The 18,576-nt window shown below is 36.9% G+C and overlaps 1 protein-coding gene across 1 annotated transcript in view; it reads left to right on the plus strand.

Annotated features, from left to right (window-relative positions):
- The window catches only part of TENM3 (teneurin transmembrane protein 3), a 407,391-nt gene that overhangs the window by 102,779 nt on the left and 286,036 nt on the right, over positions 1-18,576 (plus strand). Inside the window, exon 5 of the mRNA XM_041479936.1 lies at positions 7,570-7,848. Within this exon, the coding sequence (XP_041335870.1) occupies positions 7,570-7,848 (279 nt within the window). The remainder of the gene's footprint in view (positions 1-7,569; positions 7,849-18,576) is intronic.

Genomic DNA, 18,576 nt, shown 5'->3' on the forward strand with positions numbered 1-18,576 from the left:
AGTTCCTTGATGCTTTTTGAAATTAGTTTGTAAAGTGTCAACTTACAGGCTTGAGAGCCAGTACTCGGTGTTACTGAGCTTATTAAAGCCAAAAGAGGAAATGGCAGAGCCAAGGGAGCACATTTGCTCCAAGCTTTTTTTTTTTTTTTTTTTTTTTTGTGCCATAAATATTGCTGAGTGGTAAATCCTTTCATGTCTTCAGTATAATGGACATTTTGCTAGAACATCTAAATAGAAACATTGCTATACTACAATTATTAAGGGGGTTCACAGAGTGGAAAGCCTTTTGGGGGATTGTGACGGGAAGTGTGAGTGATAGAGGGAATAAGAGGTATTCATTTCTGCAGAAGCTTGTGGATCAGTATTCTGTGTTATTGCTTCCATTTAGCTACAGCAGTGGTCTGAGCATTTCTTTCTGTCCATGCATTGAAGAGTCAATTCTCATACATGTGGAATACTGCTGTATGAAATTCCACAAACTGAAATGTATGGGTGGCTTCAAATAGGCACATTGGGTTTGTACTTTTTACTTTGTACCAGTTCCTAGCCTGTAGAACTAATTGAGTTTTCTGCCATGCTGAGAGACATATCCCTCTGGGTCTGGTCCATCTGGTCACTTGTGGTGGCAGATATGCTTTTCCTCATGGAAAGGCATAAATAATAGTAGAGTTTTATCACTCCCCTGTATGCAGGAATAGCAGTAAACCTGAGCTCCACTTTGTGTGCATGCTTCATGCTGCCTCCCTCTTCCTCACCTTGCTTTCCCATTTCAAGCTGTATGTCATGTCATTAGCACCGTTCTGGCCCTAATGTGGCAGTTCATACCTGCCAGATCTGTCTTTGTAGGCTCCTTGCAGACTGGATATCCATCATCTCTACATTGCTTACCCTTGGGTCATATTTTCTCCACATCTATCAAATTTAGGCTTTTTGTAATTCTTATTTTGTAATAAATGGATGCTTGAATGTTGATGTTTTGGTCTCAGGATCCAAAGATTAAGATAGAGGCCTAAACTGTCTGTACTGTCATTCTGCTTGTGATCAAGATGTTGTGTTCTTTGCTGCTTTTGGAGTTGTATTTCTTTTCTAAATCCACAAATCCTTTTTTTTTCACCTCTTGCAGCCCATGATTGGAACAGCTGTGCTGGATTCTCTTAATTTAGTTTGCATATTGTATAAACATAGTCGTAAAATCAGATTTTAATATAAAACCCCCAAATTTGGAGCCATAATGTTTAAATTATTAATTCATTTAGTGGAACATGTTTGCTTCCCAGCTTTGAATTGTACAATTGTGAAATTATTTTCAGCTGGCTTTAATCTTACTCTCTGGTAACTTCAGATGGGCTTGCTGAACAGCCCTTTATCCTTATACTGGTTTAAGAAGTGCTTCTTATATTCTAGTCTGAGGATTAGGACTGTAGATCCCAGCCACCTCAAGCCTAGCAGGGAATAAAATTATGAGTTTCCCATACTGCACAGGAGAGTCTGTGTGTTTGAACCATCATTTGGTAGACCAGTGACAAGAAGATGACTGTGTTTCATACACATAAATTCTTCCCTACCTCTGAAAATAAAAACTTTCCTAGGCTATCTTTTCAATTAATGTTTCCTTGTGATTCTGTAGTAACAAAAACACATGTCAAGTTTGAAATACTGTATTTCCCACAAGTATGCGGATATATGTGGAAACTTTTAATTTTTTTTCTCAGTAATTAACTTGGGGTTTGAGTCTTGCATAAAGCTCTTCTATCAAGAGTAACACAATAAGTAGAGCTCAGAGAATTCACAGTATCTGGCACTAACCTTTGCAGAAATCTCCAAGACCATGACTTATGTCCCCAAATGCTTTCAAAAGTCCATAAGGAATGTGAGAACTGTGATTAATATTTGTTGAGAATAATGAGCACTTGAAAACTATATGCACACTTGATAAGATTTAATGTATTTCAATCCTCTTTGTTATTATGTAGTTTACTGGATATATTAGAGAAGCAACTGTCTTTCATATGAATCTTACAGCTCCACTCTAAGTCAGATAATGACAAGAAAAGGAGGTTAAGATGGAAAAGTGAATAGAGCAGAAAGGTCAAGAAAAAGAGATTAAAAGGTGACAAGGAAGATGATTGTGATGAGTGAAAAGAAAAACACAGGAATTAACAACAGGAGGAAAATGTGATACAGTGGATTAGGATGGTTTAAATTTCACAGATAATTTGCACAAAAGCAAAAATTATGCTAAATAACAAATACAGCAAATCAGAAAGAAAATGTTAGCATAGGGAAAGCTCAGTACTTGTCAGTCTTCACTGCAGTTTCTTTCATCCTAGTGAACAGAATTCTGCACATACAGCTTTCAAAACTCCCTTGTACTAAATGTATTGAGAAGTTTGTGTGAAAGAATGGATGTATCACATCTGTTAGTCATTCTCTTTTGTGCAATTGCATTCTGCCCACCTAACATTCTGACTTCTGGAGACAGTGTTTTACACTCCTTGTCAGAGCTTTCTAGAGCATCTAAAGTATTTGTTTTGCTATTTAAAAAAAATCTTTATCCTTTTGTTTTCAACAAATTTGTTATCCCACTGTACATTTATTTCCATGTTCTTACTCTCAAAACATTTCCTTACAAGTGGCCTTATTCTAAGTGCATAAAGAGTTTCAATAGGAGAAATGTATCCCCTACATAGTGTCTAAATATGAAATAAAAAGGAAGTAAGTACTTTTCCCATATCAGAGTAGCAGAAAACAGTATGGTCCTTGCAGGAAATCTTTGATACCAGTGCTGCTTATACAATAAGATCATATAATAAATGTTCTATTATTGAGGATGTATTTGTATGCAGTAATCTGCAGACAGAAAATAAAAACTGGAGAAAGATATTTTTCCTCATTTGCTTTCTAAAGAAATGAAACCTACTTTTAATTAAAAAGAAAAATTAGGATTAAGTAGCAAGTCAAGGGATGTGATGGAGAAATTTGGTTTTCCTAAGGACCATGATCATTGTTTTGCATCTGTACATCTTTAGATGTTTCACAGTTTTACCAAATTTGATATAAGTATTTTTGTCATGCATTATCACGTAGTGATTATAGGGGAAATGTGCTTGGTTTTTGAATGCCTCAAATGTGTTCTAGGCAGGTAGAAAAAGGTAAAATACAAAGAAGGAATAGATTAAAAAGGGGACTGACAAGTAATGAATGATACAGAGAGAAAGATATGGTGTGACACATTATCAAGAGCCGAACTGAACAGAATTTAAAGTATGAACTTGGATATGTTTGGGACCTCTGCCTTTTTGGTACTGTGTCCGAACTGTTAGGACAAAACCAAAGTCAGCAAAGACACTCAAACTCTAATTCCTCTCTTTAAAAGCTAAGGGAGTTGGGTGTATTTTTATGCTAACTAGGCAGGTGCTTTGGAGGCCTTTTAGATTTTTTTTTTCTGTGGTCTATTGTTGCTAAAACCTGACTTGTCAATTTACCAGTAGTTAATGAATTAGTAAGGACAGTGATGATGGCTGGAGATGCTGACAAATGTTCTTTTGGCAACTTTTTTTTCATTCCTTCTGTTTGATTCTTTCACCTTTTCATGGTTTTTAAGATAATATCTTTGTGTTTATATTTAGTATAGATCCAACTTAAAGCAGACACTGACAACTGAAGAACCATGGGACCTTTTCTTTTGTTCAGTAATCCTCTTCAAAAACCCATTTCCACAGATAACATTTCCAGATTGAAACTTAAGTTATTATGGAGGTCTTTGAAGGACTTCCCCAAAATAGGACGGGGAAAAAAGTGTAGCACAAGTGCAGCAGGTTTCCATTTAATTCCAGCTTTTAACTTACAGCTTTATGAAGAGCTATGCCATTTCTGCATATGTCAAACTTTCTTATAGCAGTATTTGATTAAACTATTAAAAAAAATATCCCACCACATTTTAGATGATGTAGCCTATGTGATTCTGGCAGAGGAATATATATATGCACATTACCTTTTCGGAATAATAATTCTATATATAGACATATATGTATTGAAAGTATGTTGGAATCCTTTTTTGCATAAGTGGTGTAGTTAAGGAGGTGCACCAATCCTACGTGGATCATTGCTTACACAGAAAGTTGCAACATAACAGGTAGGCATGTATGCTGCACAAGCTTTAGGAAGTTATTTTAGAGTTGTTAATTAATTAGTTTTGCTCTTGTCATCACAAATGTCAGCAATCGTTACAATACCCATAAATTGATATTCCGAGACAGGAGAAATGCAGCAACTAATGGTTGAGTAGTAGTAAACAGCATTATGCTGAACATTAACTTCATGACATATCATCCCAAATAGTCCAAAACCCTCAAAGTGTCTGCAGAACAAGTCTCCTTGAAATGTTGTGTCTAATTTTGTTTCTAATTTTCACTTCATACATTTTTTAAAGGAAAGGGAAAAAACCCATAAAGCATTATGGTACCTGTTTATTCTGTACCTCCATTTTTTTCTCAGGAATTGGTTCATTGCAATGGCCAAGCTGTTTTTAAGTCTTTAGGAACTCTTGAGGCACTTACTGTCAGTGGGAGAAAGTGCAAATGTTTAAATGTAAGAAATTGTTGACTAAATCCCTCACATGGAAATCATTCTGGAAAAATGAATTACAAACTCTGAACACAAGAAGAACATCCTCACTTCATGCTGTTTTTTCTCACTGAGCTCATACAACCTCTTTTTCAGCTTTTAATTTGATTTCATAGTGTTGTTCATTATCAGGTAAAAGCTCCCAACTAGTCTGCTACCCACTAGGTCTGCATCCCAGCTGGATTGAGCTTCCCCTGGATCCTGGAAGATTTCCTGTTTTCATTGTTCAGAAACCTTAAGACGATATAAAATTTTTCTATCACATGTGTATGATTTCCTTTGGGATTTGAATTTTTGAATTTCTACAGAAGTAAACATTTTATTTTCCCATGTCAACTTATCAGTTTGGGTTTTGTTTTGTTTGGGGTCTGTTTTGTTTTGTTTTTTCATTTGTGTAGGCAACTTACATGGACTACAATCCTCTTAGTGAAGCTTTTAGAAAGGCTTTAGGTCAGAAGATTATGTGGCCTGATGATTCTAAAGCTGTTACAACAATTCTGGACTATGTTGTAGAACTTCTGAGTGTAGTGGAAAGCTCTAATATATTGAATGGGATGAGAGGGCAGTATTCAAACCTTCCCCCTTTTCTGTTTTGGCTGTGCAATGTCATTTTGTGAGGTTTTTTACTATTCACAAGAGAGGGGAAAAGAAGATATTTTATGTGGAGATAGGATGTTGTAAAATTCAAGTTAAAAATCCATGACTAGATGGTAGGTGGTATGTTATGGCTGAGACCAAGTCTACTATGAAGCTCCTGAAGATGTTCTGGAACGCCTCAGGTGGTTTCACTTAGATGCTTATGATGAAAAAAGAAGTGTGTGTAATAATCTTTTCAAATTGCTGTGCCTGAGTGCAGGCGCATTTTTGCAGTGGGGGGAGCAGGAGCTGTGTGCAGCAGGCTGCTGGGGAGCTGCAGGGAGTGATGCTCTGCTGCTGCTGCAGCTGCTCTGTGGCTCAGGGGGCAGCGGCTGTGTGTGCATCCTTCCTTGCCTTCACCTCAGCCCCATGAGCCTCGGGGGACCACAGCTGTAGCACCTTGTCCCATTGGAGTCAACAGTGGTTTTGTGACTCAAGTAACCTTGTCTTTGGTCAGAATACCTCTTTCCTTTCCATTTTTCTTCTTCTCAAAAGGCTCTTTTTAGAATAAATAAGGTGTTGCATGTGCAACTGTGTTTACACCTTATCTACTCCATGTGTGTGTAGAGACACCTCTATACATATACATGTGCACAGAGGCTTCTTCTGTATCTGATTTTAGGCAACTGTTTGAAAAGGTAGAGTCACATACTAATGTACCAAATGCATAAACCAGTGTTCTAAACTGTCACCCTTAGCACAAATCTACAAAAATGCAAAATAATAAGCATTTTAGACACTTTACTACTTTCAGCTCTGTCCCTATTACCACTGGGTGGTTTGTTTGGCCTGTTTCCTTTGCTGATTAGTTTCAGCTCTCATAAAACCCAAAAATTCACATGGCATGACAGCTTTAAAAAACTACAAGATACTATCAGTGTGCATGATAATCCCCTTTCTTATACCCTTGACACTGTTCAGACATAGTCATAAGTATGCTTGCTCCTTTATATTTACCTCCCCAACTATATTTTCATTCGAATGTCTATTCACAGCTGCATAATAACTAGTCTGATTTGGACCTAATTATAGTAATTGATTTTCATTATTTATGAAAGTCATTGTCAGAAATCATTTATGGTTCTGACTGTGAAGAAACTTGCAGCAAAAGCTTCAGGTGACTGCAGGAATAAAATAATTAACCAGATCACTTTTAAAAAGTCAATGACCAGTGCATTAACTCTCAAGACTTCTGGAATTATTTGCACTTCTGTATTCATACTTTTGCAATTTTATTTCTTTCTCATGTGTAGAATTCTGTTCTTGACGTATTATAAGTTTTAATTATCTTGCTAGTGTGTTTTTATGTTAAATGACTAATTATGGAGAAATTAGGATGCCTGTCAGATTCAAAAATTGAATGTGTGTCCTAATTTGTTCTCAGAGCTGTGAAATAATTGTGGGCTAGGGTGGAAAAGTATTATAGATATAGGTATGCAAAGGAGCTTTCCAAGTGTCTATATATTATAAAATGTCTTAAATCTACAGACATAAAAGTGGGATGAAGACACAGCCATTAAAAAGGCAGTCATTTTTTGAGTGTCGCATAATTTAGACACTGTAAATTATTGAAGTGTCACAAGTTTATTGCACCTAATTTATTAATACAATCATTGGGATTCACTTATGTCTCCTGCTCTGCCCCAAAACAGGCTAAAAGTCTGTTAAAATGCACAGACTCTGTTTTAGCAGTAAAAGTGTAAAATGCTTCTCAAAATACAGTGACACAAAAAATAACAATTTTATTGTAATACTTGGAGGTAACAGGTGGCTGTATTTGTTTGTATTTTTGTATTAAAGTAGGACAGGGAAATCAAATAAAACCCAGGGGAATTTGTTCCTGTGTAGCTTTTCCATTATGACATTAGGTGATGTTTGTATGGGAAAAATAGCCTCTTGCTTTGGCCTCTAACAAGGACAAACAAAACACTCTCCCCAAAACCACCCAAGTAAAAATTCTGACAAATACCTTGTTAAGTGCTTTTATACTTGGAAAAAAGGAAAAGTTTATAATTTTTTTTTAAATCCTTTCATGTACTGAATTGGCTTTTCTCAGTTAGGAGGTTCTGCTTTGTTTGTTTGCTAGCCAGGATCATTTTTGATGCATTTGAGCAGTTGACAAAATACTGCTGAGGGGAGCAGGAGACAAAAGAATCCACTTGATTGTAATACAGGTGGAGTTTTGACAAAAGACCTTATGTGATATCTGAGACAATTATACACATGAAGAGTTTTTACTTTAAAATTCTTTAAAATAAAATAATTAAAAATTTCTCATCTTTTGTTATCTTTTTTTCCCCTAATCAGGACAGAATTTTACCCTAAGGCAGTTAGGAGTTTGTGAACCAGCAGCTCGTCGAGGACTGGCATTTTGTGCGGAAATGGGGCTCCCCCACAGAGGTTACTCTATCAGTGCAGGGTCAGATGCTGATACTGAAAATGAAGGAGTGATGTCTCCAGAGCATGCCATGAGACTTTGGGGCAGGGGGGTCAAATCAGGGCGCAGCTCCTGTCTGTCGAGCCGTTCCAACTCAGCCCTCACTCTGACTGATACCGAACACGAAAACAAGTCCGACAGTGAAAATGGTAAGTTCTTGTGCATATGCCCATATATAAATGAATGTTTATTTGCTGTTTTGGCTGACACTCAGTAATTTTAAATCATTAAAGGAATGGCCTTGAGTTATTTGCCTTCTCTTTTTTTTTTTTTTTTTACCTTCTCTGTTTTTTTTTTCCTTTCCTCTTCCCATTAAAGTCAATATTCAGTATCAGTCCTAACTAATGCAACCTTTGGGTATGATGCTTTAGCTGTAATTTTGAAAGAGTTGAATCACAAAAAAAGGTTAGTTCTGTATTTTCTCAGGCCATGTCACCTGTTACCCTCTGGGGAACAGCTAAGTGATGATAAAGTTTTTCCCCGGGTTACCTTGCATTCAAAAGTTTCATTGTAAACTGTTCTTCAAGACTTCTTGGAGAAGTTGCAGAATCTTAGAATGGATGAGTGAACTCAAAGAATAGCTTATTAACAGGGCTCATGTGATTGAAAAGGAAATTTGATTGTGCTTTAAACTTCTTAGCTGATGAGAGCAATTGGAATTGTGGTGAAGAGGGACATGTGGCCTTTGATGTGCCTGGGGGACTGGATTACTGTGCAATTAAAATCTGCAACAAAAATCTTCGTAGCTTTGTAGGATGTGGGGTATGACCATTGTATATTAAGTCTTAGAGTTTAAATGAAAATAGGTTAATACAATTGACTGATTTCATTTTTAAAGCTTTTCAAAGTTGGTTTTTTTACCTCCTCTTGAGGTTATGAACAGAATTATTTGCAGAAGATTTTCAGCTTTGCTATAATTAAAACAATTCTTCTATTAACTTCTTGACTTTCTATGTGAAAAATTAAAAAGAGTAATAAAGAAAAATGAGTAACAATGAAAATTAGTGATGGCTATTGCCTGCATGTCTACATGTCATTTTATTAATTTATTAAACCTGTCTGCTCAGCTGTACAAAAATTAGGGCAATTTTATTGCTGTCCTCTGGCAATGCCTGTAACACATGGTGGGAAACAACTACATAGGTATGTATGTATGGAAATGCTTAAAAAAATTAATGCACATTTATTTTAAACTACAAGCAATGAAATTTACTCCTTCCTGTTTATTATTTTAACTTCAGTTTGAGAAAGCAAAACCAAAGCTATAATTTGCTGTTATTCATACTTATTTTTCCGCTGATGGCTGTTTCTACATGAAGATACCTGTGCAAAAGCACTGTCTCAAATGGGACCCTCCTTTTGTATTGGATATAATGCTACATGGTACCTGAGCAGCTCTCATTGTTCACAGGTGTCTTGTGTCATGCTTGGAAAATTTGTTTTGAGTCAGAGGCAAGTTCTGAAAGAGGAAGACAGAAGTACTTGCCTACCACCTTTTGGCAGTGGAGTTTGTGTGTGATAAAGTTAGTATTTCAGCTGCAGAGCAATCTAAAATAAGTTGTTGAGCAGTCCTGTGATTTTGAAAGGTCTGTAGTGAAACAAATTCTCTTGACCCTTTTGTAAAACCCTTGGTAAATGATCTTGAAAATACATTTTTATGTATACGTGCATGCACACACTATTTCCATAGGAAGTCATACCTTTACATTATCGGAAAGGTGACTGCTTCAGAGGTACCACACTTTTTAATAAATTTTATACTTACAATTTTTTGAAAAGGAAATTATCTGATTACAATGTGCCAAAACATCCTCCATCAGCTGAAAGTCAGAGTGTTTTGTTTTTGCATGTGTGAGAAGACTGTGAATATGTTAAAAACACCTTATTCTGCAGTGGTTAAAATTATGGAAAGAATATCTGGTGTTTGATACAACTTCAACGAAGAGTTTAGCCACTGAAAAGGATTACAGTTGATTTATTTATTAATAGGAAGGCCAGCAGTCCAATTTAACAATGTACTGGGACTGCTGTGAAGCTAATGAAATTTTGATGGCTTGAGAGTTCCCTAGGGTTATGAAACATCTATAACTTGGACCGTGTCATGGGTCGCCGTTTCAGTGGAGATGTTAAAATGGTGAAAAGCTTAATCTCCTTTGGTTTTTTTTCTCTGAATTTTTGTTTCCACCGAACATGGAAGACTTGGCTGAGAAATTACTTTGTACACATCATTGGAACTCAGTACGTTTAATGTTCACAATAGAACAGAAAATACAATTTAAAGCCAGGGAAACGGTATCGCCCTGGCAGGCACAGGTGCTCTAATCAAAGGTGCAGGTGCAAGTTTTGTTAATTTATGGCCTAAAGTTAACAGCTGTGCCAGTGTACTGTTGAAATCTGACAAATCTGATGAGGCTTTGAAACCAAAGTGAGAGTTATGAGTCCCCTGTACTGCATCCCCCTCTGCTGTGTGGGAAAGATTCCTGACTGCATTTTGATGGAATTGTTTTACAGGTAAATGCCTTTCTATGCAGCATGTTTGCCTCTAAGGTAAAAAAGGGGCAACTGGTGATGATAAGCAAAGCACAACACCACCAGATCGTACTTCCCTCATCTAAAGGTCTCAGTGTTTCAGCAATCCCACTGTTCACCCAGTGAAACTACTCACTGTTTAAATAGTGCACTGCCATCATCAGCCTTATTGGAGTTAATGGGACTTGTCAAGATGATGAGAACTTTGACTTATCGTACGGGTTTATGATCTCAGGATTAACAATTTACTGAATGTACTTGGAGTTTTCTTTCTTGCCAATTAGGCAGGAAGAGAAGCTCAGCATCAAAATAGCAATTCCTTTCCTTCCTTGCAACTGTTACGTACTTGCTCTTCTGGATTGCATATCCCTCAGGAAGGCAAATCTTCCAATTCTGCTGCATAATAAATAGTTTGTTGAAAACACTAACCTTTTATTTGTCAAAGTATTAATAGTATGTTTCTGAAATCTTATAAAAGTGACTTAAAGTTTTAAATCATCTTGGAAGGTTTAGAGGTTACTTTAAACAAATAACATTGCACATTATGAAGCTGGAAAATTTTAAATATACTAAGAACATAATGTGACTGCCAGCAGATAATTGTTTTCAAAAAAACAACAGAACACATATCAAACATAGGGTTAATAGATGTACTCTCACATCAAAGGTTGTTTTAGGATATTGCTCAGTAAATAATTCTGAAAGGAAATATTTTTCTTTGACTTCATTCAAGTTCCATGTATGACTCTTGGCATCATATTCTGAGAGATTTGTCATGTCAGCCTGCCTGAAGGAGGGCCTGCATCTGTTAATCTGGGCAACCAACCAGTGTCACGTACGGTGTGATGTATCAGCTGGAGCACACTGAGCATGCACATGCTTTTTCAGGCTTTCTTCTCTATTCTCATTACAAGTTATTTCATAAATGCTGCATCAAGAAATTTATGTTGGTAATTGTTCTAGGAGCTGTTGCTTTGAAATACAAGCCGGCTGTCTCTTACAAGCTTGCCAGTAATTTTATGTTGTTAAGCTGTTCGAAGATTACTAAAGCTTGTCTTTTAAACTGGATAAATACTCCAGGAGAGTATGAGCTAGAAGTTGTAGTTAGGCTTCAAATGGCCCATTTGCTTAAAGGGTCAATATATTTTTAAGGTATCTTAGAATCCATTTCTATATTTAAATTATTTTTTAAACCCATTAAACTGCAATCCCTGACTTAATGAGACATCAGAAGGTTAATAAGCAAAACACAAAAGTTAATTGAGCAAGTTACTTCAGGAGTGCAGCACCTTTTTCTTTTTATTTATTTATTTATTCCTTTCTGTAAAATTATATAACTGGTTTTGTTTGTGCTTTTTGTGTGCTGGCCTGAAAGTCAGGCTGTGGCGATGATTCTGACTGGAAAGTCACTCATATAAGACCGAAGTCTTTGGTCAAGTCCATGTCACCTTCTAGTCCTTTGGAAGCAGTAGTGATGGTGCTTCTGAAAAAGGGTGTGGGCACTCCAGAGACATGCATGCCACGTAGCTGACTGCCACAAAAACTACCTGGGCACACAGAAAGTAGTTCTGATGGCATTACAATGTGGGCTTATTTTTTACTTTGTTTATTTGTTTAGTGAAAGTTTTTACTGATTGGTGTTTATTAGAAAACCAGAAGAGATCAGGATATAGCAAAATAAAAAGAATAAAGGAAAAGAGGGAGTCAAGTTCATGGCCTCAGGCAGTCATTCTGAATTGGTTAGATAAATGGTTTGACACTTAGACCAATTTTTCATGGATACAGAAAAGTAGATATTGCTGGTAGATTGTTTATTGCTGAGGGCTCCTATAAGGAGAAAATAGCGCTTTGTTAACTGCATGGGCACCTACTTGCTTCCTCTCCAACTTCAGACAGTTTCTGAAGATAGAATTCTTGTGAACCTAATACTGTCTTGTCTTTCCAGAGTGATGAATTTACTGGCATTCAGATCTCTGAAACCCAAGAAATACATTGATAAGATACTTGCCAAGACATTTTAATCTGTTTTCTCTAACCCAGTTCATCTATAACATATAATTGAACTCTGTATTATTAAATAATGCACATAATTCAGGAAGTAGTGTCACATGCTTTCACCCATTTAACGTCTTTCTTTATGCTAAGGCACAAAACTTGGTTTAAATGGATCCTATTGAATAGTAGCTGCACCTGCTAGCCAAATGCTGAGCCTACTGATCAAAACCAGCCACATAGCTGGTGAATTAATCCTCATCTTACTGCTATACCACCAATTATTTTTTCCCACAGATTTCCATCTAGCAATTGTCTGCTCCTCATTAAGCATGCCAATATGCCTTAAATCTTGCTTTGATGCCAAAAAAATTCATGACCAGGAAATCAATCTGTTTTATTTTTGACAGAAGTCAGCCCTGAAATAATATTTAATATTTAACAGGCATACAAATTTTTCTTTGGTTATGGAGACATGTAGCAGAAATCCATAAATAAGAGTAATTTTCTGGTTTTCTGAAATATTATAGGTTTTCTGTAGTTATGCCAGTTTTCAGATTCTATTATGATAATAGTCCTGTGGATATATTTCAGTTAATAATCTAATTTTCACTTGTCAATGCAAGTGAAAATCAGGTTTATAATTCCTTTGACTAGTGGTAGCCAAAGAGGCAACAGCTGGGCTGACCTTTTTGCAGTAATTTTGTGTGATCTCCTGGGTTTCATAGGTCTGAGCATCACTGAACTTGCTGTTAAGGAAAGGCATTAGATTCCAAAGGACCATCCTAATTATGGTGGAGTCCGGTGTAGACTATCAGGCCAGGGGATGAGGCTCTTTGGCAACACTTTGATAAATTTTCTGATGTGCAGGAACATTGGTGCAGCAACAGCTGACACCAATGAAATTAGAATTGGGATCTGCAAGGAAAAACAAATCAAAGCAGAAAATATCAGAGAATTCGCTCTTGGCTCTTAAGTTTGTAAATCTTCCTAATGTGAAGGAGTGGTAAAAGAGGTGTTTAAAGACCAACTGTCATATCTCAGGATTTCTCCAAAAAATCTGAATTTTAAGGGAAAAACAGCATGCAGAAAAACGAAGGAAGGTCAAATTTCAGAGGAAGAGCTTACTAAGATGTTTCAGGAGGACCTTAGGAAGGTCTGGACATACAAATAAAGTTGAGACAGAATCAGTAAAAAAGTAGAGTTGTATAGAAACATGAATACTAAGAGAAAGAAAAAGAGGCCATTGATTTATTACATAGTAATGAAAGAAGGCCATATTGCTGATATGTTTTCTTCTGGTTATTTTTGTTTTTCAGGATTTGCTACCTGAGTAACTGAGAGATAATATTTATGCTCTTAAAGGATTAGAGGTTGCTTAGATAAATGATTTTTTTCCTGTATGTAGAGTGTCTACAGGTTCTGGGCTTTTAATGATTCATGCATGAGAAATCATTGATGATGGATATGGTTCTGGAAGGTAAAAACAAACAGAACAACTTCAGAAGGGACAAAGAGAAAGGAGGAGAAACCTTTCTAATCAGTTAGATGGCAAGCACCCTAGGAAAAAATCTTTTAAAAGTTTATGCTTTATAACAAGCAAAGAGAGACATTCTACATCATCTCAGGGCAGCTGTTCTGGTGCTTAACTAATTTAGTTGTGAATTTTTTCCCCGTTATATCAAATCAGAGTTTCCCTTGCTGCAATTGGGACCATTGCTTTGGGTAATGGAAAACCAAAGTTAGATTTCTATCTTTTGCCTTTCAGGCTCACTGAGCTTCTCCTTGGGCAGTCTTCACTGAATTAGTTGCAATTTATCAGTGTTGTACTGGCAAGCCCCAAACAGAAAATTGTCATCTAGGTGTGGCCTTCAAATGCTGAATAAAAGGGACTAATCGCTTCCCAGGGTATGCTGGCTCCGTTCTTCTGAATGCAGCCCAGCATGTGGTTAGGCTTATTGTTGAAAGGGCACACTGCTGAATTTGTCCACACTGACTGCCCAGCTCCTTCACTACAAAGCTGCTTTCCAGTGGGCTCCCAGCTAGTACTGTTACTGTGGATACTCTGCCTTTGGAATTCATGAAGTTTTTTTCAGCCACTTCTTACAGCCTGTTGAGATCCCTTCAAAAGGCAATCCTGCCCTGCATTGTGCTGATCAATCTTTCCCAGCTTGGTGTCATCCACAAACTTGCTAAGGGCACATTCCATCTTACTCATTCTCAAGATGTTAAACATAGTACATAAAAACATCATTCCAATATTAGCTCCTGATGAATGCTATTAATGTTGACCAAGAGTTGCTCTTTGCACTACAGAACGCTACTCTTTCAGCCTCTTCATACAACCAGTTTTCCACAAGATGTTCTTTGCAGCTCACCCATTCAGCTTGCCTACCAGGATACTATGGGAGCTCACTTTGAAAACCTTGCTAAAGTCAAGGAAAACAGTATCTGCTGCTTTCCCTTTATCTGCTGAGACAACCAGCTTTTTGTAGAAAGCAGTAAGGTTGTTTGGGTATGATTTGCCTTTGGTAAATACATGTTAGCTGTTGTCATTCATTTTTCTTTTCCTAGAAGCCTATCCCAGCATATGAAGAATAACTCCACCAGTATTTGTTCTGTCATCTTCCCTGGGAGACCAGGGTGGGGCTGGCAGCCTCTGCTTCCTTGTATATTCCGTGCCCATCTTGAAGATAAGATGACCTTTGTCTTCTAAAGAGTCATTAGGAGCTTTCCCCCATTGCCATTCCATTTCAAGGAATCAGACAGTGGCCTTCCAATGCCATTGGTCATCTCTGCCAGCACCAGTGGATGCTGCAGGTCTGGGCCCCTGGGCTTGTGTATGCCCAGCTTGCAGAAGTGATGCTTTACAGCTCCCACTTCCCCTGCAGTGCAAGGGCTTCTCAACCCTCATTGAGCTTTGGCTTGCCCATCCCCATCCTGCATGTCCAGGAGACATTTCTGTTTCCTCCTGGGTAGACATCACCTCAGGGTCACAGTGCTCATTGGGCAGTGCTGTTTGCTGTGGTATGTGAGGGTTTCTTCCACAAATTTACAATGTGCCTTTGTATGCATGCATAGCACTACTGGAATAGTCTGGCTGCTGCACTCAGTGCAGTGCTAAGACAGAAGTGGTGTATCCATGACTGGTTTGGGGCTACACGAGGTAAATGCCAGCCAGTTGGAGGGTAGAGCAAGGTTAACAAGCAAAGCCAGAGGTTTGAAACACAAGACACTAGAAGAGACTGGGAGAGAGCTCAGCCTGTTGCACCCTTTGTGTCCTGTCTAGATACTGCCGCTGTCACAAGGGCCACAAATGGCAAAAAGGACCAGAAGCAACCAGTGCACGTAGCAAAAAGCAGATGTTAACTCAGACAATGGCATTCCTAGAGTAACTCAGAGAAATAGATTGCTGGGGACAATGTGGATATTTGATCATCTAATGTATTTTCCAAAACAATTTTTAAATGCTGCTGTAGTTGCTCTCAGTCCCTGATGAAGCAGGTCATCAGCACAACAGAAATTCTTCACTTCCTTTCAGTTTTTGTTTTTTGTGAGTCAAGTGTCTTATTCAACCCAAAAATTAGTCAGCAGGAAGCATGTTGATAAGATCAAGGCTATAAAAATGCTGCTCTGCAATTTAATATAATACTAATATTTATATATTGTTTTTCTCTTCTAACTGGAAATGGTTAACTTTTCCTAGACTTTTTTTCCTCCTCATTTTAATTTTTATATAAAAATACTGCTCTTCATTTCCTCTAAACCATATGTGTTCTTCTGGATGTGCAAGGCTTTATATGTGAGGTTGCCATAAGAGTAATGTATGCTTTGCACATCTGTAAGCTGATGATCTGCTGTTTTGATTTGGAATGTGGTTTTGATGTCCTTGAAAAATCACATTAGCAGCAGTAAATTCTTTTAATTAACGAATTAGAGAGCAGCAAATTTGCTGAATCAGGCTTATCGACGTAATTATTACTGAAATATAAAGAAGGAAAAAAAAAATCTGTCAAAGCTGTGAGATTATTTGGTTACCATTAGAAAGCAAGTTCCTCAGCTACTGCATCCCTAATTTCCTGTATAGGTATGTCGATACCAGGGTGGGGATGTATATACACACACAGATATTTATATACTCATCAGCTAAAACAAAATAAATGGCAGGGATGAAGTCTAAATAGTAGTGAGCCTATATAAAAAGTAGGATTATTCATATTCAGTTGTTTTAAAGGTGTTTTTAAGCTTAATTTAATTTTCATCTGAAATAAGATTTTAATTGCATTTCCTTTTATAATTATGTCATATTGAGAGATAATCTAATAATGATTTCAACTTTAAAATAAATATAAGCTGTGCAATTGTAAGAGTATCAATAATAATTATAGGTAACAGCATTTGTATGCTGGTCAAATAACAGCTGGAGAAAATTTGTCAAGATTTTTTTTTTTAACAAAAAGCTGCAAAGGCTTTTGGAATAGATAGTTCTTTAAATTCATTAAAACCATCTAAAGACTTACTTTGGTGGGTTTTGAGTAAAGGTTTTTTTCAGTGATGCAGGTGAGAATTCAGTAAAAAATAAAGTTTCAAGCCAGAGCTGTTCTGGGTGTCGATAATATGCTGCCTCATCTGTTGGCAAAATTTAAGCTTTTTTTTTTTTTTTTTTCTTGATTTAAGGTAAGAAGAGGGTGAAGTCTCAAATCTTGGGAAAGAAATGCTTGTTAAGAAGCTGTGGGTTTCATTTTTATTCCACACTTTCCCTCTCATTCAGTATACCTTTTTCTTCCTAAATTTTGTCAGGTGTTTAGCTATCCATTGTTTTCACCTGTATGTTCTAGAGAAGAAATGTGGTTTTAGCTCACTGAAAATAGGAATAATAATTGTTGGGTTTTTTTTGCATTCCATCTTAGAAATCTTTCAGTGGAAAGACCTTTGATACCACTGTGGTTTAGTCCAGGTTTCTGTATAGTACATGGAAATTTGCAAATTTCTTATCAGTATCTTACTTTGGTTTTTGTTCTTTGTTTTTGTTTTTTTTTTAGATTTTACAATTATGAACCCACAGCGTCCAGTTAGGAAGAATGATCAATGTAAATTAATTATGGATTAAATTACAAATATGCAAATGTTTACTAGGTGTGTATATCTCATAACTGCTGTAATAACATCCATAATAGATAATCGTTTTCTCAGAGTTTGACAATGCTAGTGCAGCTGCTATGCCAGATCCATACTGCTGCTGGCCAATCCCTCCCTGGGGCACTGTGGCTCCTAGCTAGGTGCATCTGAGACAAAATGTGAGCAATTCCGTCTCTAGTGCAGTATTCACAATAGAAAAAGATGCTGCTGACCTGGGAAACCCAGGACTGTCAGGCCATGACAGAGTAGAGACAGACCACAGGCTGTTTTTCTAGTTGACTATTTAATGGTTGCCTTTTGTCCTTGTGGTGAAATAGATTCATGAATGTGTGTATATAGCCATATATATGCATACATAGTCATCCTTACAGCACCTTTTCTTACACAGGTTTTTGTCATACACATAGTCTTCTTAGAGTAAACATACAGAGCTGAGGACCAGTTGTTTCTTCTTCAAATGACCTAGAAACTTTGAAGCATTTTCACAGTGAATACATGTGCAGTCATGAGCATGGGCAAGAGAAAGTCATTCTGGTATTTCACATCTGCCACTGAATTACTGTATGCTGCAGAGATTGATTTTCCTCCCTGCCCCCAGTCACTGGTGTTTTATTAATGTAATATTTCTATAAACGACTTTAAAGTTACAAATAAATTGCTTTGGATAAGTGCTGATGACTAATGCTATGGAGTCTCAGTCTGCACCTGTGGCAGACAGTCTAAAGAATTTAGGTTGTTTTGTTTCTCTACAAAACTTGAGTTTCTTTTTGCAGTGAGTTTCACTGAACTATGTTGGTCACTTGTGCAGTTTGGAGAAAAACAGCAAAAGTGAGAAGTGTAAGATACTTTGAGGCAAAATTTAGTTCTTTGAGAAGGTTTCAGAATTATTTTCTTCCTGCTGTTGAAGATTAATATTGAATTTATCAAGGTATTTTATAATCTTTGAATTTCTTTTCAATATTCAATTTTCAATATTCAATATTAAAAGATGCCTGGTTCAAAATTACTTTGAAAGAATATGACCTTGGTTAAACAGATAGTATCCAGTCTCCTTCCATGTAGATGGACCTGGGATATTTCAAGCTGCTAAGTTCTTCACTGCATGCTTGCTGTATGCTCTATAAGGAGATTTATTTAAAATTGCTTAAAAGCTGCACTCAGTGGGGAATTCTGCTGCTCCTTCCCTTAACTACTTTAGCTGCAGAGAACATATGACG

The sequence above is a fragment of the Pyrgilauda ruficollis genome, unplaced genomic scaffold, assembly GCF_017590135.1.
Source record: "Pyrgilauda ruficollis isolate IOZ18807 unplaced genomic scaffold, ASM1759013v1 scaffold5, whole genome shotgun sequence".
NCBI classification, from domain to species: domain Eukaryota; kingdom Metazoa; phylum Chordata; class Aves; order Passeriformes; family Passeridae; genus Pyrgilauda; species Pyrgilauda ruficollis.